General features: G+C 44.1%; 2 protein-coding genes across 9 annotated transcripts in view; one reads left to right on the forward strand and one right to left on the reverse strand.

The window, feature by feature from the left end:
* ASTN2 (astrotactin 2) overlaps positions 1–23350 on the forward strand; it is an 875241-nt gene that overhangs the window by 652863 nt on the left and 199028 nt on the right. The gene's annotated exons all lie outside the window — the stretch shown is intronic.
* TRIM32 (tripartite motif containing 32) lies at positions 249–12766 on the reverse strand. Of its 6 annotated transcripts, none has more exons than XM_046023055.1 (2): positions 12703–12766; positions 249–3349 (listed from the first exon to the last, which is right to left on the reverse strand). In XM_046023055.1, exon 2 carries the CDS (start codon positions 3325–3327, stop codon positions 1306–1308), a length of 2022 nt encoding a protein of 673 aa, XP_045879011.1. In that variant the 5' UTR covers positions 3328–3349; positions 12703–12766; the 3' UTR covers positions 249–1305. The 6 variants fall into 6 exon arrangements, with proteins under 6 accessions (XP_045879011.1, XP_045879012.1, XP_045879015.1 ...); XM_046023056.1 differs by having other exon boundaries at positions 249–3352; positions 12703–12736; XM_046023059.1 differs by lacking the exon at positions 12703–12766 and adding an exon at positions 12569–12607.

The raw sequence follows: 23350 nt of genomic DNA on the forward strand, positions 1-23350 counted from the left end.
AGCCTCAATTCCTAACACAGGGTTGGTGATTCTACATAGACCTTGGGGGCTAAGGCTGTACATGTGTGTGAGAGTTAAGATTTGGATTTCTTTACATAATGGTGCCTTAGGCTGAATTTTGACTGGGGTAGGTCCTTAATGATCTCAAAGAATTCAGTGTCACATGTGGCAGCAAAACAGCAGTGGTACAACTTATCCCTCTCATCTTCCAAATCCCGTATTTAATTAAAAGACATGAACACCAGCAATGAAGAAACAGTTATCAATTATTTAATTCTGATAGAGGAATGGAAATAAATCTCAAAACCAAATACTGTGCAGTCACTTGAGGAAAATACAGAATAAAGACCAGTTTTGTCTGATGAAAATGAGATGGTGCACCTCCCCGTTTGTTGACCCTGGCGCGTGCTGTACGCTTCTGCCGTCCACTCTTAGCACAGGTCCATGGAGAGAGGTACTATGAAAAATGACACGCTCTAGAGACTACTCAAAAGTGTTTACTGACTACGTTAGCATTTGTGTTTGTTTACTCCCATCTTTCTGTGCTTTGAAATAATTCCAGTCTATATGATCCTATAAAAGGCAAGCGATTTCCAGGCTGAAGTCTTCAACACCAACCAGCTAGGGTTCGATCCATTCTCTGTCACATCTGCAATTAGAGACCAGTCCAAGATGGCACAAAACCCCCAGAACCAAGAGGTACTGCTTCCCAAAAGGAATGTCTGTGTCCTTTGGTGGCACTAAATGAGTTAGCTTTCACTCTGGTAAAGGTGAAGAGACCTGAGACATCATGCCACAGGGACATGACGTCTGAAATGAAAGATGGAGCAGATCCCACTGGAGCATGCATACTAAATGCAGCAGAAGTGAAGAGAAAGTGTCACATATGAAGCACATTACAATAAGAGGGAAATACGGGACCAGGGTTATCAAAGCCAAAAGAGGGAAATCAATAAGGATTCAGTACACGGGCAAATTTCAAATACAGGGGGCAAAAGGCTTTCTACTGAAGCCTCAGAAGTGCCTAAGTTCTACTCAAACTTCAGCTAACCCCATATTAGATGTCCTATTTGGGGCAATGCATCTGTTAAAGCTCTAAATGTAGGAGGGAAATAATGCAAAAAACGAAACAAAACAAAATCAACCAACCAAACAAAAAACCCCACTAAAATACGCTTCTAAAATTCTAGGACTAGCCAGCTGGCATAAAAACACAGGCCAAGTGCACTCTACAATACCACCGATAACCGAGGAAGAAGGGGGAGGAAAGTGGCTGGGAAGCAGAAGAAACAGTTCTCTCGTCCCCTAAGGGGTAGAGTATCTTCTCAGATGGTAGCTGTAAATCTTGATACAATGATCCCAACAGTCCAAGACCAACAGCTGCCCTTTAGGAGTGAGGGCGATGCCCACTGGACACGTGAGCCCCTCTCGAATAAGGACACTATAGCCCCCACCCTTAGGGAAGTGGAGAATTTCCTTTCGACTGCTATCGGCCACGATGAGATCACCACGAGCATCCACACACATGCCAGCAATGCAGCGGAAATCCTCATTCTCTGAGAAAAAGTGGCTAATCTGGCGACCCAGCTGCCCATCGGGGCCCACAGAGCCAATGGAGAAGCCACCCTCCAGGTGGTGCTCATTCTGCCGATTCTCCAGATTGAGGCCCAAGCCCTGGGTGAAGTAGACGGTGCCCTCAGCATCACAGGTGACAAACTTGGGCCGCACGGCACTGCAGAGGCAGCTGTATTTGACCACCCCTGCTCCTCGGTCAACAGTGAAGCACCAGAGCTTTCCACCTTCCACATCAGTGACCACAAACTGGCCAGACGGAAGGGCTGTGATGCCCCAGGGTTTGCTTAGCTGGCTCCTGTGACAGGCCACGCAGTGACCGTCCAAGGTGTATACCTTGAGGGAGTTGTCGTAGCTGTCAGTCACACCTATGAGCCCATGGCAGTTCATGGCCACTGAGAGGGGAGTAAGATTGGGCAGATCGGCCCCAAGGAAGCTCAGCACAAAGCTGTCAATGCCGCTAGGGCTGCGGCGGATCTCCTTCAAGAAGCCTTTCCGAGTGAAGACTTGTATACGGTAGTTGCCTCGGTCAGCAACCAGCACTTCGCCTTGACTCGTCACGTAGAGACTGACTGGAAGGTTGAACATGCCTGGCGTGCTGCCTTTGGCCCCCATCTTCTTGAGAAAGAGGCACTGCTGGATATTGGCAGCGGTCTCGGAACCCCGCTGCTTAGCAGGCGAGGCCCTAGGGCTGGCGACCACTTCCTCGGGGCTCATGTCCATCTCTCTAAATGTAACGGAGCTGGAGCCAGCAGAGGCTGCCGCTTCCATGGCCCAGGAATCTTCCATGTTGACTGTCCGGGGCTTTTTAACAGCCTGCCCGATTTGGAGGGGGCCGACATGGCCAACCTTGAGAAGCTCCACATCCTGCAGGGTTAGCTCCCGGGGCAGGCTGGCCGTGAGCTCCGGCTCCTCCTCATCAGCTGTCTCTTCCAGGAGCGCTACATCTGCCTGCTTGATCTTGGCCAGGAAGTAGTCACAGCGAGACACAGCCTGCACCTCTGCAATGTTAAGCAGGTAGCTCTGCTCCTCGACCACCTGACTGTTGGCCTTCTCAACTTCAGCCAAAGAGCCCGTGAAGAACTTCCGGGAGCGAGCCAGCTCCTCCTGGACCCTGCGTTCCTCATGGCCGTACTCCTGGAGAACCGCTTTGTACCGTGCTTGAAGGTCCTTGGAGACCCCTTCCAAGGCCACCTTCCGCCGCTGCAGCTCCCCCATGAGCTCCCGCAGGCGGGCCAGCTTCTCTCCAAAGTCCTGACGCCGCTCCTCAGCTGCTTCTTTGACAGGAAGCGTGCAGTGGCCGGGGGGCTGGTGGTCTGCCTCCCGGCAGGGCTCACACAACACCACACCGCAGCTCCGGCAGAACTGCCGGGGCAGCCGCCGGCCACAGGACCGGCACATGAGCAGCCCCACAGCCTCGCTGAGCCCGGCTGTGTCGATGATCTTCAGCACCGTCAGGTTGTCCGTCAGCTGGGTGAGGCTGGTTATGCGGGTAATCTTGCTGCAGAACGGACAGCGGACACCATTGATGCTACTGGCCAGGAGCTTCTCCAGGCACTGGCGGCAGATGGTATGGCCACAGTGCAGGAGTTTGGGCCGCAGCTGCTCCTCTGTGAAGGACTCCATGCAGATGGGGCATTCCAGCACTTCCCGGAGGGCGTCCAGGTTCAGGTGAGAAGCTGCTGCTGCTGCAGTGGCCATCGTGCTTCCCTTGAGGGGCCTGCTAATACAGCCCAGAACCGACCAGCTTGGCATTCATGCTCCAGAGGGTCAAATCCTGCTAACAAGAATAAGAAGCATTTATTCCGCTGCCTGTACGAGCTAATTCACTCAAGAAACATGAAGAGAATAGCTACCATCATTCATTCAGCTGCTGATTTATTTAGCAAGTATTTAGTCCACTCCATTAGATGATGGTGATTCACAAGGAAGTAAAGCAGACAAAGCATTGCATAGTGAGTAAGGAATCAGGGTCTGGAGTCTCTGGTATTTAGTTGTGTGACCTTAAGGAAGTAACCTAAACTTCCCAAAGCTCAGCTTCCCATCACCCGTCCATACACCGAAGTGATAGTGGTGTCTGTTAGTTTTCAGAAGGGTTCAACAGCATGATGAATATGCTGCACTTCGTACAGCCAGGGCCAGCAGCATGCTTGACAAGTGTTAGTGACCAGTGACGTCTGTGACTCAAGTCATATTAGGAAAAAAGCATAGGAAAATTACACACAGGAAAGGATTATACGCAAGTTCTCTGGGAGCACAGTGGATAGAGTAACAGTTCCTATAGGAACCAGGGAGGGCTCCCCAGATGCAGGGACACTTCTGAGATATGTCTGGAAAGAAACATGGCCTTGAGGGATAAAGACATTTTAAGCAAAGAAAACTATGTGAACAAAAACACAGAGCCTCTTTCGTTATGTTATAGAGAGTTTCTGGTGCCATGTTTGGGGTCCTAGGAAGCACACATGGAAACAGAAAATTATGATGATTAGCTTTAGGTGATCCGTAAAACAATAGGTAAGAGAATACATGTATTTTTCATTCATCTACTGTCCCATCTACTCACTGATTCACCCAACTAAGACTAGGTACCATGTACTGTACTAAGTTCTCAGGACACAGATCCCGCCCTTCAGATGCTCTAACTTTAGTAAAGGACATAAGACATGTAGGTAAATAATAACCAAGGCAGAAAACAGTATCATAAATAAGATACAAACTCAATTTGATGGAGGCTAAGAGGCATTCACTCTAATTTGAAGGGAAACAGAACGGTATTGGATAGGGTCCTGGATACGTGGAGATGGGGAAAGGAAGTACGAAACAAGGACAGTCTTGCCAAAGGTTAGAGAGCAAGGGAAAGAGCAAGAACTTCAGTGCATTAGAAAGAGAACAGGGAACATGTAACCTCTATAGGTTTGTTTCCATAGAAAATGAAATAATAACTGCCTTCACAAGGTGAATGCAAGGATTAAATGAGATAATACAGGGAGTATATAAACTTCCAAGTTTTGGCTTAGCACCAAAAAAGTCTTGGGTAAATTTTAGTTCTCTTTTCTGTCATTCTTTGGTTAAAATTGTGGGAGAATATAGTGAGACCAGTTATCTGGTTTGATTATGAGAATGATGATAAGTAGTCTTCAGAGCCGAAATGAGACCTTCAGATTTCATTTTGATGGCCTAGTGAAGCAACACATGTTTTGAAGCATGGAAGTGATAACGATCAAAGCTTGAATGGAGTAGGTGAAAAGGCTGAGAAACTAGTTTGGAAAACTGCTATAAAATTGCCTGGGGGAGGTAATGGGGAGCCTGAACTAGGGAGCAGCTTGTGGCAATGGAAAGATGCACTTGAGCAAGATTAAGAAGTACAATCACCAAGATGAGTCGATTAAAGAGGGGGAAGTGGTACAGCTAAGAAAGCCAGAGACTCAAGCCTGATGATTTAAAAAACAGTACTGCCTTATCAAGACAGTTTATTTTTGGCCTGGAACACCCCCTACTTCACAAAGTACAAGCCATAAATACTCCCACCTACCTTGATCCACATATGCACATGAAATAGAACAGAGATCTCAGTGCTCTGCAGATTTATGTCAGTGTCAATTTACACCCCAAATTAGAAGGAACAGATCTAGCAAGGTGAGGCACAAGTGCAGCCCTTCTCAAATGCAAATTCTACAGCTGTGTCCTTGCAGTCTCCTGATAATGCAGATGGTCAGCCATCAAGGAGAAGAGGAGGGCAAGTGCCTGGTTTAAGGATAATGCAGCAAGGTGAGAAAAGCTTTGCAAATGTCATCAACTTCTTTCTCCATGCATATAGAAGACAGGAAGTCTATGCAGAGATACATATTATGGAATCTCCCCATACTTACTCTGCACGGTGACCTGACAAATATTCAGTAGCAGACACACATAATATATCCCAAGTCAATCCCACCTCTCTGAAATCTGACTTCTCTTCCACCAGAAGGGAACAGTAACCATCTAGTACCTTTCATGTGCTGGATACTGCACTAGATGCTTTCTATACTTAATCTCATTGAATCCTCCTAATGACCCCATAAAGCAGGTACTATTTTTATTATCTTATGAGGAAAGGAAGGCTCAGAACAAGTGATTCAAGGTCACAAAGCTCAAACATGCTGAAACCCTATAGTACAGATATCTTTAACTTTAACCCAGAATTACTTCAAGTTTTAGGGCTTTTTCCCCACTGTCATGTAACACTTGTTGACAAGTGTTCCCTAGACCATTCTTTGGAAGATGCTGCCTTGTAGAATGTAAGTTTCTCCACAAAAACGAACAATACTACTGTTATGAGATTTAGCCCCAGTGGAGTCGTTGGCTACTCTGATTTATTAGCTGGGTGACCCACTCTCACACACCAACCTTGTAACCCGTTATGACTCAAATTCATGTCTCAACAAAATAACACACCATCAAATATGAACCTATAGAGTCTCATGTGAATATGTGAAACTTACTACTGAATTCTTAGATGCCATAGGTCTGGGCACAGAACTGTAGAAATACTGATGAAAACCTTAACTCAGAATCCATGCAAACTTTAGTTCTACACCAACAGCTTCAGCTCCTTCTTCCATCATCTGGCACAACAGACTGAGGGCAACATTTGGTGTTTAGATCCAGAGCGTGCTACCTTACAATGCAAGGGACATCTGTTCTTCCCAAAGCTGGCACTGCAGATCAGCTAATTAGACAAGTCTGCCAACTTGTAAAAATACTAGCAAATTCTTTCCCCAGCTTTCTGGAATATCATACCACCTCCTTCAATTAAAAAGCTTCTTGCCTCCTCGTCTAAGCTATCCACTTTAGAAAATGAATTTACTATGCCCACATCCATATCCCAAATTATCTCAGCTATCTGTAGCTTCACTAGGCTCCCTAAGGCAGAAGAGAATGTCAAGGATTCCTACTCTAAAGCCAGCATGCTCTGCCAGGAAAACATGAGTTCTCATCACTAAGGCATCAGGTAAATGGCCTCAAACTTGGGAAAGGCCTGAACTATGTCTCCCATGACTATGACCCATAAACACTGCCTTCAGCAGGATCTGATACAGAACCATATGACAGGCAGATACATTCCCTCTCCTCAAGAAACATACATTTAGCCATTACTATTAATACTAACAATGATTCAGATGGCAAGTCAATTCGAACTCAGTTTCCCTCAAAGGACCAGAGGGGTGACAAGAATTGTCTGACCATTGCAAGTCTCTACATTAGCCACACATTTTCTGTCAGCTATAAACTCTAAAACCAATCAAAATGAACCCTCAACATGTTATAGTAATCTTGTCTGCCTTCATGATACCTTAAAGATGCTTCCTGTTGCGTACGGTCAATTCTTGACCCCTCACCTCACTGCTCTGATCTCACGATTGATACCGCACTTCCCCTACCAATACTAGCCGAGCTCTTCCGCTCCAGATAAGAATCTACTCCTTAAGCTGTGTGTACTTCAGCTGCCCTAAGACTCAGGAATATTCTATAGTCACTACCTAACCTGATCTAGCCACTGCTGGCCCCACCATGCTTTCCCCAGTCCATGATTTAAATAACCAGGAGAGCAGAAAAAAAAATAAAAAACAAAAACCTGTGAACCCTGAAGTTAGGCAGAACTGGGAATAAATCAGCACAGCCATTTACAATTTGTGGGACAATAGGAAAGTTATTTAACCTCACTAATCCTATCTTCTCACTTTATAAAAAGCAAGAAACTAGGGATAATGCATATCAAATGCCTAGTCTGGAAAACAGCAGGTGTGAACTTTAAAATGGTTAATCATAATTTTAATAAAATCAGCAACAGTATTACAGTAACAACTAGTATTAGTATTAACAAAGCATCCAGTTTACAAACTACATTTTCAAAGGGATGAAGAATCTTTCTTTTCATGGCAGATAAAAGCACATAAAGATTAATAAAAGGACTGGCCAGCTTTGAAAGTATTTGATCGAGGACACTAGGCATCCATGCTAGAAACTGATGTGCAAAGGAATTCACAACTTCTCTTGCCCAGAAAATAAGCTCCTTCTAGCAGGGACTAAATATGGAATGCTAGAATTAGTAGTGATCTCAGAGAGTACAGGAGATGAGTAAATGGAGATCAGAAGAGAGCTAGCTATCAAGAACTCATTAATCATATGGCTGAAACTAGGACTAAAAGATAGGTCACTGGCCATGACCCGTATTATACAGATTAAGAAAGCGGGTTCAGCAATCAAGCTTTTTGGATTTCAGTCCTGGCTCTACTGCTTACTGTGGAGACTAGGACAAGTTAACCAACCTCTCTGGTTCTCAGAAGGGCTTTAAAATAGTATCTTCCTTACAAGGTTACTATAAAGGTTTAAGTGGGATTATGTGTATAACGCACTTAGTACAGCACCAACAGACTTAGTACAGCACCAAGGGAGGCATACAGTTAACTGTGCGGTATACAATATGTAGCGGCAGCCACTGCCCAGCCAAAGACAAAAACTGGCACTTTTCAACAGGCATACTGTACCCAAGATATCAGATATGTAAATTTCAAAAATAAAAATTCTGAGCCTTCACTAGAGAGTTTCACCTGATCTCAGAATCTAAAGGTAGAGATGACCAAAGGTCATACTTGGCAGCCTCTTGAGGGCTTAGGCCATCCGCAGAACTGAAGAACTTTAAGCAATTAATCACACAAACCTTTACTGACCACATACTACCAGTCCAGCTCCATAAAAACACTATGCATATAATTTTCAACAAAACCAAACACGAACAGAGCTCTTTACCTAAAAACTAGAAAACATGTAAAACAGTACTACATTTCCTTTCCTAAGACATGAAGGTCCATCCCACCACGTCGCATTTCTGTTTTGACTGGGGTTTTACAAAGCTTATAACATTCCCTTTCTAAACTCTATTCCTCTTGCACTTGAATGGAATGCTAACCAAGTGCATAACCATCTCCCCAATGGAGTGGCTGGCGGGAGTGACTTTAACAAAGTCTGAGAGGCCCCCACTTGACACTCACCTAGTTCTGTTGTGTGGAAGAGAGTTTGGAGTTTAATTTTACTCAGGGCATTTAAGGTTACCTGCAAACAGCTAAGAAAAACTCAAGTAGGAGCTTATAGGGAAACACAGGCATAACCGACAGAGCTGTGTACCGGTCTGAGACAAACAAAACAACCCAGAAGGAAGAGTTTGTCGAAGAGGAAACCTGAGTTACAATATGTCAAGGACAGGTTAAATCAGTACTAGTTTGCTGGAAAGACACTTGCCAGTCTCTTCTTCTAAAACTGCAGGAGCTGGAAAGGTTCCCTTGCATCTTCCACAAACACTTCGGTATTATCAATGCTACCAATGTGACTCAGAGAATCTAGGACAAGGGGAAAAGCAACAGTCCTTTCTCAGAGGACCTCCAACTCATCTCCACCTGCCCACCTGCCCACCTGTCTTCCAGTTCTTTCATCTGCATACAACATGTTCACTTAATCATGAGCTTTTGATGAAAGGCTCAGGAAGCAGATCCTGGGAAAGGTACAAGAGGGGATGGGAATTTGGGACACACTGGTGGGGGCTGCTTAAGCTCACTGAAATTTGGCAAAACCACCTTCAGTTTCCTTCTAGCAATGTCTTCCTCTTAAAATTACCGCCTCTTATAAAACAACCATTTATTGAATGTCAGGTACCTTGTATTCTCATAATAACCTTGTGAAATATGTGTTATTCCTCTTTATAAATAAGGAAACCAATGTTCGGAGAAAAGCAACCTAAGGTCTCAAAGCTGGTAGGTAGTGGAAACTGAGGTTCAAATCCAGGCATGTCAACTCACAGTCATAAAACCACACTGACTCAAAAAATGTGTTACTCTTTCATAGCTGATGAGGCTCCTGTTAGCTCTAGGCAGTTTGGCTGAGTGGTTAGTAAAGGTACCTAGGTATCATTCCTAGGTATGATTTTCAAATCAAATTATTTGTTCTATCAGAAGAAAAAAATAAATAAAGGGAGTGTCACAGAGGCAGCACATCAGCGTGCTGGGACAGTGATCTACCTAAAGGGCTTTGTAACCTTGACTGCCAAACTCTCCAGACACAGGTGTATGGGCTTTAAAGCCTTTCTAATAAAACTAGTATACTACTACGTAGGAGTCAGACATAACTGGGCTCACATCCCCATTTTGCCCCTTGATGTGTAGCCTTGAGTAAAGCATTTAATCTGTTAGTTTTCTCATCTGCAAAATATGGAATATACATTGTTGGTAGGATCACGGCAGGATTAACAGAGTTAATGCACATAATAAACAATAAATGGTTGTTCTTATTTTTAATAGATTGAGGCTGATAAGAAGTGTCTGTCCAAGGTCACCTGGTAAATTAGCAGCAGAGAAGGGATTTTAGACTTCAAGCCTCTTGATTCCCAGGGTGATTCAACTGCCATTAAATATTTTCCATAGTGGTGTGTATGGATATCCCCAGCTAAACCTCCTGCCTTCTGATGCAGTCCTACTATGTTTCTGAACTGGCTTCCGCAGTGCTACAGCTAGCTCTGGAGCAGACAGAGCAAATGCTATTCTGTCCCAAGGAAAAGAAGCCCAAGACATCATTTAGAAGCAGGAGTTACCTTCCAGAGGATGAGACCCTTCAGCTTCAGTCCCGCTATGAAGTGTTTTTTCAACCTATGGCCTCTACACCTACCCTTTAGTCTCTAGCACCTCATCCTAACCTCAAGCTCCTCCCCTTATCTACCTACTAGTCCTGGTCTAAGAGCAAATCACGAACAAAGTCCAGGGCTACTCCCTACGCAGTGAGATAGTTTTGTCCTGTTTAGAGTTCAAATCGATAGTCAGTGATACTCACTGGGCAGTCCTTTCACTGAGGGAAATGCACTGAGATAATAAGACTAAGCAGACCCCAGCAAAGTGGCGAAGGCGGGGGAGGGGGGGCGTTGGACGGACAAGACAACAACAAAAAAGAGGGAATATACAGGGTTACAGAGATCTAAGTATGAGCCTGGCTCTGCCATTCCTAGCTCTGGAACCCTAAACAAGTCACTTCCTAAGACTGAGTTTCCTTATGTGTAAAACTGGGTATAGCAGAGCCTGCTTAGTAGTGCTGTGATAAAATTAAAACTACTAAAATGTGAGTGCTGTGCACCAGACACTAAGCACCGTGATTTACTTCATTGCATCTTCATAATAATGTATGAGGTAGTCTTGTTATTAATACTTTATAGATGAAGGGCCAAGAACAGGGAGATTAAGTAACTCATTCAAGATCACAAAGCCAAGAAGAGATAGAGGCAGGGTTGGAATCCCAGAGTAGAGTTTCTCAGCTTTGGCTCTATTGACAGTTTGGGCCAGATAAGTGTTTGTTCTGAGGGGCTGTCCAGTGCACTGTAGAATGCTCAACAGCATCCTTGGTGTCTACCTCCTAGAGGCCAGTAATCCCCGATACCCTGACTGTGACAGCCAAAAATGTCTCCCAACATTGCCAAATGTCTCCTGGGGGACATCGCCTCCCTAATTAGGAGTCATCTCTTTAGAACTTGGCACAGGAGTAAATACTCAATGTTCCCCTTTTCTTGTCATTCTCTCCCAGCCCAAACACTTCACTCACAGAGCCACTGCCTCTTGAGCTGTTGGGCTATAACTGACCTTATATAGGATTAATTCAATCTACTTATATAACTGATAACGAAAACAAGGCCTGAGATCTTGTTCTACTCATCCCCTGAAGGTCTCATACTATCTGCTGTCACAGCTTGGAGGGATAGCCAAAAGGATACTTAGGCAGATGACCTTGAATAGTTTCCTGTTTTATGGCTCTTTTAACCACTCTTCTTTCTCTTCCCAAGTCTACAACTTTCAGCAGGCCCAGGGTTTAGAGTGAGTGGCAGTTCCATGGCTGCTTTGTGTAAGTGATCTTTGGTTGGTGAGGGAGACAGATTCTGCCCCTAACAGGGAAAGTCAGGCTCCTTCAGGAGTTCTGATCTCTGAAGACTTCTGACTTTGCTGCTGAACCCCTGAACCCTCCTAAATTTCATACACTCAAATCCAGCGCATGCATTATCTCTGGGTCCTTAGGGCTCTAGCCCTTCCTTTGCTTCCCATGAGACTTTAGGAATATCCCTTTAGCTTCCCAAGACACCAATCCATCTATCTATTTAGAGTGCCCTTATTCTATAACCCAGTTAGTACATCTCCATCCTACCCCGCAACACCCCTAAATTGTGTTCCCAACTGTTTTTACAACAGAGAATTCAGCATTTTGGGCTCTACATTGCAACCCTCACCAATTCTTCACCCATTCACCCCAAATCCCTTTTATCTCTGTTTCCAAACCTCTGCAGCCTTCAGCCCTGCATCCCAGCATGACACCCCAATTACACACCCCAGACTTCTGCCCTCCTTCAATCTGAGCCCTAACTCCTGCATTCCATCAGGCAAGATGCCTTCCTCAAACCTGGGTCCTTTCCCTTTTATCCACCCATGTCATGAGTTGCCTTCAAACCTGAGCCAGGCCTCCTCCTGCTAAGAGGATACTGCCTCCCACTGACTCCCCCATGAACTCACCCCCTCAATTTTCTCCAGATCCCATCTGGAAGATGCTTCCTCCTTAGCAATAAGAATATCCTCAGGCCCTGCTCTCTCATCTCAGGTTTTGCCCCTCAAACGCCTAGCGGCCCCAGATTCCCTCAAACCTCCCGAGATGCGGCACCCCATGTCTCATCAGGGCCCCCCAATTCCTTCCTGTTTCCGAAATTCTGCACCCCCAGATGTCTCCAGGGCCTTCGGACGCCCTCCCACCGTCCGGATGCTGCACCCTCTCTCCTCAGGGCCCCCCACATTACCTCAGGCCTCCCGAGATGCTGCACCGCGGATTTTGTGGGAGCCCCTCTCCCCCCTCCCGGCAGAGCTGCATCTCCTTTGAGCTCCTCTGCCCCTTTGAAAACCTCCCGAGCCTGCTTCTCGCAGCCCCACCCCCACCCCGGTCCTACCCCTCAGATCCGGTCCCCAAACCCTGCCAGCCAGGCGTGGGCCGCGCCAGCACAGCTCCCCGCCCCGCCACTCAGTCACCGCCCGAGACTCCGGCCGCGGTCCCTAGTCCCGGACCCTCCTTCCCGCCCCTTACCTGACCGCCCGCGGCTTCGACGCGTCCACCGCCGCCAGCCCACCCGCCCGCCGCCCTCTGCGCACGCGCCGTCGCGCGCCCCTTGGCGGGCGCTAATTCGTAGAGCCGTCTGTCCGTCACTGCGCCCCGCCCCAGAGGCATGCTGGGGCTTGTAGTCGCGCGGGCGGGAGCGTTCGCGGCCCAGCGGCTGTGTGGGGGCGGGCTCCCAGCTGGGAACCTCCGGGCCTTTGGAACCGAGCCTGCAGCTCTATGACCCCATTGTGCGGACTGGGAAACCGAGGCAAAGCAGCCTGCCCAAGTTCCCTCAGCGAGTCTGGGGCCAAATCTGATCTCCTGTGTCTGACTGCAGATACTCGCTTCGTTAACCTTTCACGCCCAGCAGCAGGCCAGGGGAGCCTTGGCTCAGGCAGAAGGGTCTCCCGGAAACGCAGCTTGCCCATGTGAGGAGTGGCCAGGGAAAGAACGCCCCCCCGCCCCCCACCTCCCCAGCCCCCGCCGCTCGCCACATGCCACCCAGGAGGCAGGCGCAGAATCTGGACTCGCCTAGAAAGGCAGTTCCTCTGCTCCAAGTTGCTCCCTGGGACGCCCCGCAGCCTAGACGCCCGAGGTGGACGGCCCCCCAGCGAGGAGTCTTTTCCCTGCACCGCTGGAGGCCGCAGGAGAGCTAAAAAGGGGAACGCGCTCTGCACCTGCTGCCCCTGCTGTCTGCAGAGCGAAGCTCCGCTGGAACCCAAACCCAAGCCCTCAGCCCTCGGGGGCGCTCAAGTGCTACCAAGGGCAGGCGGTCTATGGCTGCTGAGCACTTGTGGCCCCTTAAGTAGTTCCAGGACTGACAGAGTACCTGCTCCTGTAGCTGACTGCGTGACACAGCGTAGGAGCAGGGCGGGGGTGGGCTAGCATGGGCCCAAACTGCAAATCCCATTTAGGTTTGTGACCCTGCACAAGCATAACGCAATGAACAGAAACAAAAACAAAACTACCCTCTTTGGCTGGGACTAAGCACCTCCCATGCAGGACCCCTTAATTCTCACAACCACCCTATTTAGATAAGCAACTGACACCTTGGCTTCAACAGCAAAGCCACGTGTTCAGGAGGATAAAGCCCAGCCCCGCCCTGGGGACCCAAGACTGGATGAGAATCCACCCTGATTATCTTGTTTAGCCTCTACACTGCCCATTTCTTGATTTCTAAACAGAGATAACGTTTATTTGCTATGATGAGCAACATAGTGGTTTGCACTTAATTAACGGTAATTTTTTAAAATTGTAATTAGCTCTTAATACTCTTGAACTGCAAATTTCTGAAGCCCTAGCCCCCAGCCTTTCTGATAGTCAATGGGAGCTTGGGTCCGTATACTTACTGCATGCTTTGAACAGACCTGGGGGCTCTGGATGCCTGATACAACTCTGGAGCTATTTAGACCTCAAGGATACATTTTTTGTAGTCCATGGCCAGCCAGGGTTTGACCTGACTGACCAGGAATAAGTTGAATCAGGAGTGGGCTGAAGAGAGAGCTCAGCTGAGGACTGAAGGACCCTGGGGCAGAATTTTGCTCAAAACTGGCAGCCGGCCCCTGGGTGCAAACAAAACCCTTTAGGGCCAAGGGAGAAGGAATGCTGTGCCCAGCACGGAACAGTTGCTGAGTAAGAAAGTCAGACTCAGAAATGTGACTTTAAGCAGATTGTATTTTTCGTCTGACTTATGCTTATTCTAGCTGCAAGATGACTCAGAGGGGTCAGCTGGGTAAGAGGGGACCGTTTTTTGTTTGTTTGTTTGTTTTGTTTTTTAAATATTTATTTATTTGACAGACAGAGATCACAAGTAGGCAGAGAGGCAGGCAGAGAGAGAGAGGAGGAAGCAGGCTCCCCGCTGAGCAGAGAGCCCGATGCGGGGCTCGATCCCAGAACCCTGGGATCATGACCTGAGCCAACGGCAGAGGCTTTAACCCACTGAGCCACCCAGGCGCCCCAAGGGGACCGTTTTTTGAACACCAGCAATATACCAGGCACTTCATAGATAATCCCCTCAGCCATGATTCAAGTAGATACCAGCAGCTTCCTCTTACAAAGAGGCATCTGAGACCCAGCAAGATTAACTAGCTTGTCTACCTTAGCCTTCTAGGAAGTGGTAGGGCTGAGGTACTTAGGTCAGTTAGACCCATGGACATGCTCTGAACCACCATCCAAAGACTACTCCCATTTTATGATCCCAGATATCTTTTCACTTTATTGGGTGAAGTATATTTATAAGGATCAAAAGAGGAGGAGAGATGACAATACTTAAGAAGTCAAGGAATATGGGGTAAATTCTGGCTGTCATTATGATCACAAAGTGTGATCCTGTCAAGCCAAAGACACTCAAAGGAGCTCTTTTGGGCAGCCTCGCTAGGGAGCAGCAGGAGTTGCCTTCTCCCCTGAGTTTCTGCCACGTTGGAAAGTCAGAGTGGCCTGTTTCACCAGAATGGCAGGAAGCCTTTCTGGATAGGGACCTGGGGTACTTCTACCAGTCCCTGTGCTGCAGGCTGGGGAGATGGGAAAATTGTTGTCAAATAGCTTCTTCCCAAACTTAAGACCTCACGTAGACCCTCCTCTCAGACTAGATGGGTAGTTACTACTCTGTTTGCTGAAAAACACAGTTCCTGGCTCCCAAAATCTCAATTCAGAACTCATCATATTTTTATACCCACGTTTCCCCACTCAGAGAGAAGCCTAGTGGTACTCCTCTGACAGTTTGGGGATATCGAACAAGCAGCCTTTAAAGAACAATAATGACAATGAAAAACCCTTTCTTTCTCTTCTTAAAAAAATCGTTTGTTTGACTGTCCTCTTTTTTAATGTTTAAATTACTTACCAGTTAAATTAATTACCACTCTTCCCACAAAAATCTCAGAGTAAAATAAATACCCTGGGAAAAGGCACTCATTTTAATTCTGTGGCTTTGCATACTCTGGCACAATATTAGCATTCCTCATACACAGAGACATTTTTAAAATACTCTTTGTGGAGTGCTTGAAATACTCTTTATTCAGCATTTTAACTAACCTTTTTTTCATTAACTTTTAAACTACCTGTATCAGTTTCCTAGGGCTGTCATAACAAAGTATCAGAAACTGGGTGCTTAACACAGGGAGAAATTTATTCTTTCACAGTTCTGGAGGCTAGAAATCTGAGATCAAGGTGTCAGTGGAAGCAGGCTTTCTATGAAGTCTCAATGGGAGGCTCTTTCCTTTCCTCTTCCAGCTTCTGGTGGCCACAGGCATCCCTTGGCTTGCAGTAGCATAACTGCAATATCTCTGCCTCCATCTTTTGTGGTCAGTTTCCCTCTTTGTATCTCCATCTTCACATGCCATTCTCCTCAATGGATGTGTCTGTGTAAGGGCAACAGTCAGATTAAGTGTGACCACCATCTTAGCTAATTAAAACTGCAGTGTGACCTCATCTTAACTAATTACATCTGTAATAACCCTATTTCCAAATAAAGCCACATTCTGGTGTACAGGATGTCAGCCTGTCTCTTTGGGGGACTAGTTGAGCTGGTAGCATCACCCTATGAGATTAGCACTATTTTCTCCATTTGCTAAGATTTCTCGTTTAACCTCTCTTTTACTTTCTTAAAGATGAAAATACCAATAGCTAACTCACAGGATTTTGGGGGGGGGTGTTGTGGCAAAATGAGAGATATTGGATGTTAAGCATTTACATTTTGGGATGTCGCTTGACATCCCATTGACGTTCATTTCACTGCACCACTTCTTCTTCTTCTTCTTCTTCTTCTCCTTCTCCTTCTCCTTCTCCTTCTCCTTCTCCTTCTCCTTCTCCTTCTCCTTCTCCTTCTTCTTCTTCTTCTTCTTCTCCTTCTCCTTCTCCTTCTCCTTCTCCTTCTCCTTCTTCTCCTTCTCCTTCATTATTATTATTATTATTATTATTATTATTATTATTATTAAGATAGTTTGCTTGTTAAGTCCACCACTGTGTGGTAGAAAGAGAAAGGGCTTTGGAGTCAGACCTGGTGGGAACCCCAACCCCCTTTACCAGGATGGTTATTTTGAAGAAGAGATGAAAAGATGATTTGAAGTAAAGCATGGTAACTTGTTGCAAGTGACAAGCTGTGGAACCTTGGAGAATTTACTTAGCCTTGCTGTACTTTACTTTCTACCTCTGCAAAATGGGACTGAAAGGAATGTTGTGAATGTTGGATGACTTAATAGAGCTCAAGTTTTTAGAGCACCGCCTGGTAGAGAGTGAATGTTCTAGGAAGGTTAGGAACTGTCATAATTATTATCATTACTGTGATTTATACTATTCTTGAAAAAAATATTTCCCCCCTCTTCTATTAATAGCAAACAATTCTAAAGAGGAAGAGGAATTTGTGCTTATAGAGTCTAAGGGAGAAAATGGAAAGAATTAAAAATAATACTTCCTAACCAAGTCTGTTTGAGCCTAGAGGTTTAAAATTGTTAAAATTTCCATGAAACAATATAATAAAATTGTATCTATCACTCTTAATTACATCTAAACCGAATAATAAATTATCCCAAGGTGGTGTGGTTTAAAACAATGCACATTTCTTTCTTTTTATTTTTTAATTTAAATTAAATTTGGTTAACATATAGTGTATTATTAGTTTCAGGGATAGAATTTAGTGATTCATCAGTTGCATATAACACCGAGTGCTCATTACTTCAAGTGCCCTCCTTAATGCCCATCACCCACTCACACCATCTCCCCAACCCACCTCCCCTCCAGCAACCCTCCATTTGTTTCCTAGAGTCAGGAGTTTCTTATGGTTTGCCTCCCTCTCTGTTCTCATCTTACTTTATGGTTCCATCCCTTCCCCTATGTTCATGAAACAAAACACACATTTCTTATTTAACAGACGATGGGAGTCAGAATCTGAGCACAGCTTAGCTAGATCCTCTACTTCACAAACTCTCAGAAGACTTATGAGAGGTGGGGCTCCTGGGTGGCTCAGTGGGTTAGAGCCTCTGCCTTCAGCTCAGGTTATGATCCCAGGGTCCTGGGATCGAACCACACATCGGGCTCTCTGTTCCGCGGGGAACCTGCTTCCTCCTCTTTCTCTGCCTGTGTTGATAGTAGGATTCAGTTCTTCCAGGATTGTTAGACTGAAGGCCCCTCTTTCTGCCTTTTGGCTGGAGACTTACTCAGATCCCTTGACTCATGGACCACTCCAAGAGAACCTGTTTCAGCAAAGCAAGAGAGAGTCTGAGGAAGACAGAAGTCACAGTCTTTTGAAACCTAATCACAGAAGTGATATCCCTTATTGCCATATTCTGTTGGTTAAAAGCAAGTTACTCAAATGGAAGAGATTATAATAGGCAGTGCATATGAGGAGATAAAATCATTCCAGGTCATTCATTCTTAGAGGCTCCATCCCTCCCACCTGCCTTCCATCTTCCACACTTCCCTTTCCTCCCTCCTTCAATCTTTTATTCTTGTATTTCCCTATCTACCGTCTGTCTGTCTGTTATTAGTCTACTTTCTGCTGAAATTCTGACTCTGATCTACGTATGCCATACTCAATACCTGTGTATTTCTCAATCTGGCTTTTATCCAGGACATGGTACGTGTTCAATAGATGTTTGAATTCAATTTAAATTTACAGTATAAAAGAGTGTGTAAAAAGAGTCAACTTTATCCATTACCTTGATATAACCATTATACTGGTTATATTCATATAAATATAAACATTTATAAGGTTCTCCTTTAATCCGTTCATGCATACTTATGACCAAGTTGGGTATCCAAGGAAATCTTTTTCTTTTCCTTTAATTTTTTGAAAGATTTTATTTATTTATTTGACAGAGAGAGAGAGAGAGAGAGAGCGCGAGCAAGCAGGGGGCGTGGCACAGAGGGAGAAGGAGAAGCCGGCCCCCCACTGAGCAGGGAGCAGGACTCAGAGCTTCATCCCAGGACCCTGGGATCATGACCTGAGCTGAAGGCAGATGCTTAACCGACTAAGCCACCCAGCACCCTTAAATATTTTTCTAATAAATATCAATTTTTATATTTATTTAATATAGGAAAATGTTTGAAATCACTTTTTTTTCTGGCCTTCATAGTTGTCAGATTGGCTTACATAAGACTTTCTCAGGTTGACACACCCATTATTGAACATTTAACCGTCACAAATAAGGCTGCATAAATGTTATTGTGCAGGGAGGATTTTTTTTTTTTAATTTCGTTGAACCGATATGGAAACAGCTGTTTCAGAATTTTGAAACTTTATTTCAATATCATGCGCATTTCTGTGTATTGGCCAGACCCACTTGCTAATAGTTTGAACTAGTGCGTGTAGTCAAAGGGCAGCAGAAATCAAACACAGACCAAGTAGGTGCTGGATAAATGTTAGTAGCATTCGAAGAATGTTCCCTGTGTAGTGTCATTAGCCTCAACTCAACACAATGCTTAGTGGGGGTTGCTGGGGAATTTCCCATGGGCCTTATTTCTGCTGAGTCTCACATCTCATCCCCATTCCAGATTCCCTGTTAACCTTGTCTCAAGGATTTCATTCACCTTTCTCTTTGTGGTGGCTGCCATTGCCCACGGCATCCACTGGTATCTGTAAGACTGGGTAGCAGCAGACAAAGAGACAGTCTCCTTTTCCCAACCCCCTCCCCCATCTCTACCTTTTATATATTCTTCTCATGTCTCTGCTCACTATTGTTCTAATTTATTTTTACAAAAGTGGGAACATTTGATTGCTATTTAAAAAAATGTAAACATAATACAAGTGAAAATGCATTTAGAAAAAAGCATCAGAGCAGTACATACTGTAGATGTGAAGAATTCCTCCTCATCCCCAGCAATAATTGCCTTACTGATTTTGTGTAATCCTCTGGCAGCCCTTTCTTCTCTGTATTTTACTGAGAAAAGTTCACATACAAGGAGAGAAAATGGTATAGTGGATCCCTGTGTGTCCATCACCCTGCAATAATTATTGTCAATAGTTTGCTGATTTTGTTTCACTATCCCTCACTCCCAGTTTGGTTTTTGTTGCTGAATTCTTTTAAAATAAATCCCAGGGATCGAGCCCCGCATCAGGCTTTCTGCTCCACGGGGAGCCTGCTTCCTCCTCTCTCTCTGCCTGCCTCTCTGCCTACTTGTGATCTCTCTCTCTGTCAAATAAATAAATAAAATCTTAAAAAAAAATAAATAAAATAAAATAAATCCCAGGTATCCTATCACTCCTCCTTTAAATACCTCAGTATGTATCTCCAACAGACAATTATTTTTTAGCATAATCTCTCAGCATCATTATCACATCTAGCAATTCACTCAAATGTCCTTAATTTGCATATGTGTGTGTGTGTGTGTGTGTGTGTTTAAGTAGGTATCTTTAAATAACGATCAAAATGTCCACGTGTTGTACTAGGTCTCCTTTAGCCTGCAATAGTCACATCTAAAATTTTGCCCATGCCATTAGTAGTTGAAGACATTGACTCATTTGTTCTTTACAGTTGTCTACTTTGCATATTTAGCCAATGGCTCCCTCTTTGTGTTAATTTGTTCTCTTCTCCTAGGATTCATCACTTTTTTTGTCCCATGGACCCATTTTGTAGAACGATGAAGCCTATAGACCCACTTATATCAGCATAATGTTTTTAAATTCATAAAATTAAGTTCAGGGAGTCTACAGAAGAAAAATTATATCAAGTTATAGTTATCAAAATGTTTTTAAGAACATGTCTGTTGTGTTATATATGTGCTTCTTTATTAATGTTAAGATCCAGTGGAGAATCTAGCAACTTGTAATTGCTAAGTAGTATGGAATGTAAGTATTTAGAAATATTTATATTTCTAAATATTTAGAAAAAATTATAATTTATGGCAACTGTAATGTGATAGGAATGAATGTGAATTTGATGGTGACAAAGTCCTAGTAAGTGGTACACTGCTATAGTTCATTGCCTGCATTCATAATTTAAGGAAATGCTAAATTACATCCACAGGATACTTAAAATAAAGATGTATTGTTTTCCCTATACGAATTCAAAGACCCTTGAATTTTATCCATGGACCCAATGAACATCAGCATACAGGCCACGCTGTATGTATTGTCTGGTTTACTATTTTAAGTGATAATTAGGATTGACCAGCGGGTCAGGTAGTATAAGTCTGATCCACTGATTAGACATTTTCCCATCAGCCTTTCTCCTAATGGCTCTAGGACTCATTGATGATAGCTGTCTAGATCTCTTGTTTTATTAGAGTTTGCAAAATGGCAGTTTCCTAATTCTGTCATTCTTTCTGCATGTGGAATTGCCCTAAAGAAAAAGGTAGTTATCCTGAAATCCAAGTCATAGGATTAAAGCTTGATTAACTCAATTTTCAGATAATGACTTAGTTTCCTAGCCATCCCCAATGGTGATCAATAGGCTTTGTTTGCTTTTTGGTTTTGGGTTTTGGGTTTGGCTTTTGGTTTTGGTGTGAAGTACATTGTGAAACTTGTTTATTTGATCTATTTCAATCAATTGCAGTCATTATTCTCTTTGATGTTCAGTTTATTCAATGTTAGGCCAGTGTGAGCCCCTGTAGATGGGCTTCTATGTCCTTTTGAAATGACCACATTAGTCTTTGGCAGATCTCTCTTTTTGGCACAGCAAGATGTCCCAGGCTCAGCTTGTACCATACCTATTCCAGAGTTGGACTAAGGAATTTTTCCAAGAATCTTTTGTGTCTCTTAGTGGGAAATGGTATTTCAAAACAAGAGTCTGGGCATAAGAATATTATTACTATTAGTTTGCCATTATTTCTAGGTCTTTTTAGTAGCGAGAACTATGAAACGTTTATTTTTTAAATGATAAAAATGAATTATGAGTTTATATGACATTTCAGTGTACAGAATTTTCCTTACCTTCTTTGACTTTATACCTGAGGTAGTTAGTTGCTTTTTACCCTTCTGATTTTAGTTCCTAATGATGGTAAGGTTATGGCTTGTTTGCTGTAGTCCACAATCTATACATAATAGTTTCATAATAACCATATCAATATCATGGCTAGCAGTAAATCCATTACATTTAGTTTTAAGATTTATTTGCAGATCATTTTTTCCCCTTTGGAATATTTCTCCCTAAATGTCTGCAATCAAATACTGCATTTTAAAGCCACTTAAAATAATTACTTTCTCTGTGTGGTTATGCCAACATATTGATATATAGCTAGTTTTTTCCCCCTCAGTTTGCATATAATTCAATGATTGTTTTTGTCTTTTTTGATTTAAAAAATTATATAATAGTTTATGTGAGTCCAAACTAAAACTTATAAAAAAGATTCACTTAAAAAAAAATGTGGGAGGGGGGGCGCCTGGGTGGCTCAGTTGGTTAAGCATCTGCCTTCAGCTCAGGTCATGATCCCAGGGCCCTGGGATCGAGTCCCACATTGGGCTCCCTGCTCCATGGGGAGTCTGCTCCCTCTGACCTTCTCCCCTTTCATGCTCTCTCTCACTGTCTCTCTGTCAAAAAAAAAAAAAAAATGTGGGGGGGGGGTATGTGTGGGGCACCTGGGTGGCTCAGTGGGTCAAGCCTCTGCCTTCGGCTCAGGTCATGATCTCAGGGTCCTGGGATCAAGCCCCGCATTGGGCTCTCTGCTCGGCAGGGAGCCTGCTTCCTGCCCCCCCTGCCTGCCTCTCTGCCTACTTGTGATCTCTCTCTCTCTCTGTGTCAAATAAATAAAATCTTAAAAAAAACAAAAACAAAAACAAAAACTTTGGCTTCTATCTTTGTTTCCTTGCTCCCTGTGTGGGTAACCTTTTTTTTTTTTTTTTTTTTTTTTAGTTTTGGTTAATTGTTTCAGTGTTGGCTTAGTGAAAAATTGTATCTATCTATCGAATTTGTATATGGATGATACATACATATTATATAGAAACCTATTCATATAATATATATATATTTATATTCCTTTCTTGTACAAAAGAAAGCACTATAAACACTGCTCTGCACTTTGCTTTTTCCATTTAATTGAAATATATTTGTGATTACTCCGTATTACATATAAAGATCGTCCTAATTCCCTTTTAAGTACATGGACTCTACACTGTGGATACACCATAGTTTTTCAACCCATTACCTATTGATTGTCCATAGATTCTTATTTTAAGGTTTTTATTGCTAATCAGTATGATGTAATGGGCATAAGTAACAGAAATTGCACTTTAAATTCTCAGAATTTATAACTGTCTAGCCCTGAATCTCTAATAGTCTAGCAGATTGGATGCAGTTTAAGATAGTGGAAAAGTGCCTGCAAGTAAGACAGATCAGAATGGCTTGACGTTCAGTTCACTCCAACCCCTGATTTCATCTCTGTGAGCTCCCATTTCTTCACCCCTAAAAAGCAGTAAGGGGCGTGCCTGGGTTAAGCATCAGACTCTTTTTTTTTTTTTTTTTAAAGATTTTATTTATTTATTTGACAGAGAGAGATCACAAGTAGGGAGAGAGGCAGGCAGAGAGAGAGAGAGGAGGAAGCAGGCTCCCTGCCAAGCAGAGAGCCTGATGCGGGGCTCGATCCCAGGACTCTAGGATCATGACCTGAGCGAAAGGCAGAGGCTTTAACCCACTGAGCCACCCAGGCGCCCCAGCATCAGACTCTTGATCTTAGCTCAGGTCTTGAGATCAGATCTTAGAGTTGTGAG

Source organism: Meles meles, chromosome 11 (genome assembly GCF_922984935.1).
Source record: "Meles meles chromosome 11, mMelMel3.1 paternal haplotype, whole genome shotgun sequence".
Lineage (NCBI taxonomy): Eukaryota > Metazoa > Chordata > Mammalia > Carnivora > Mustelidae > Meles > Meles meles.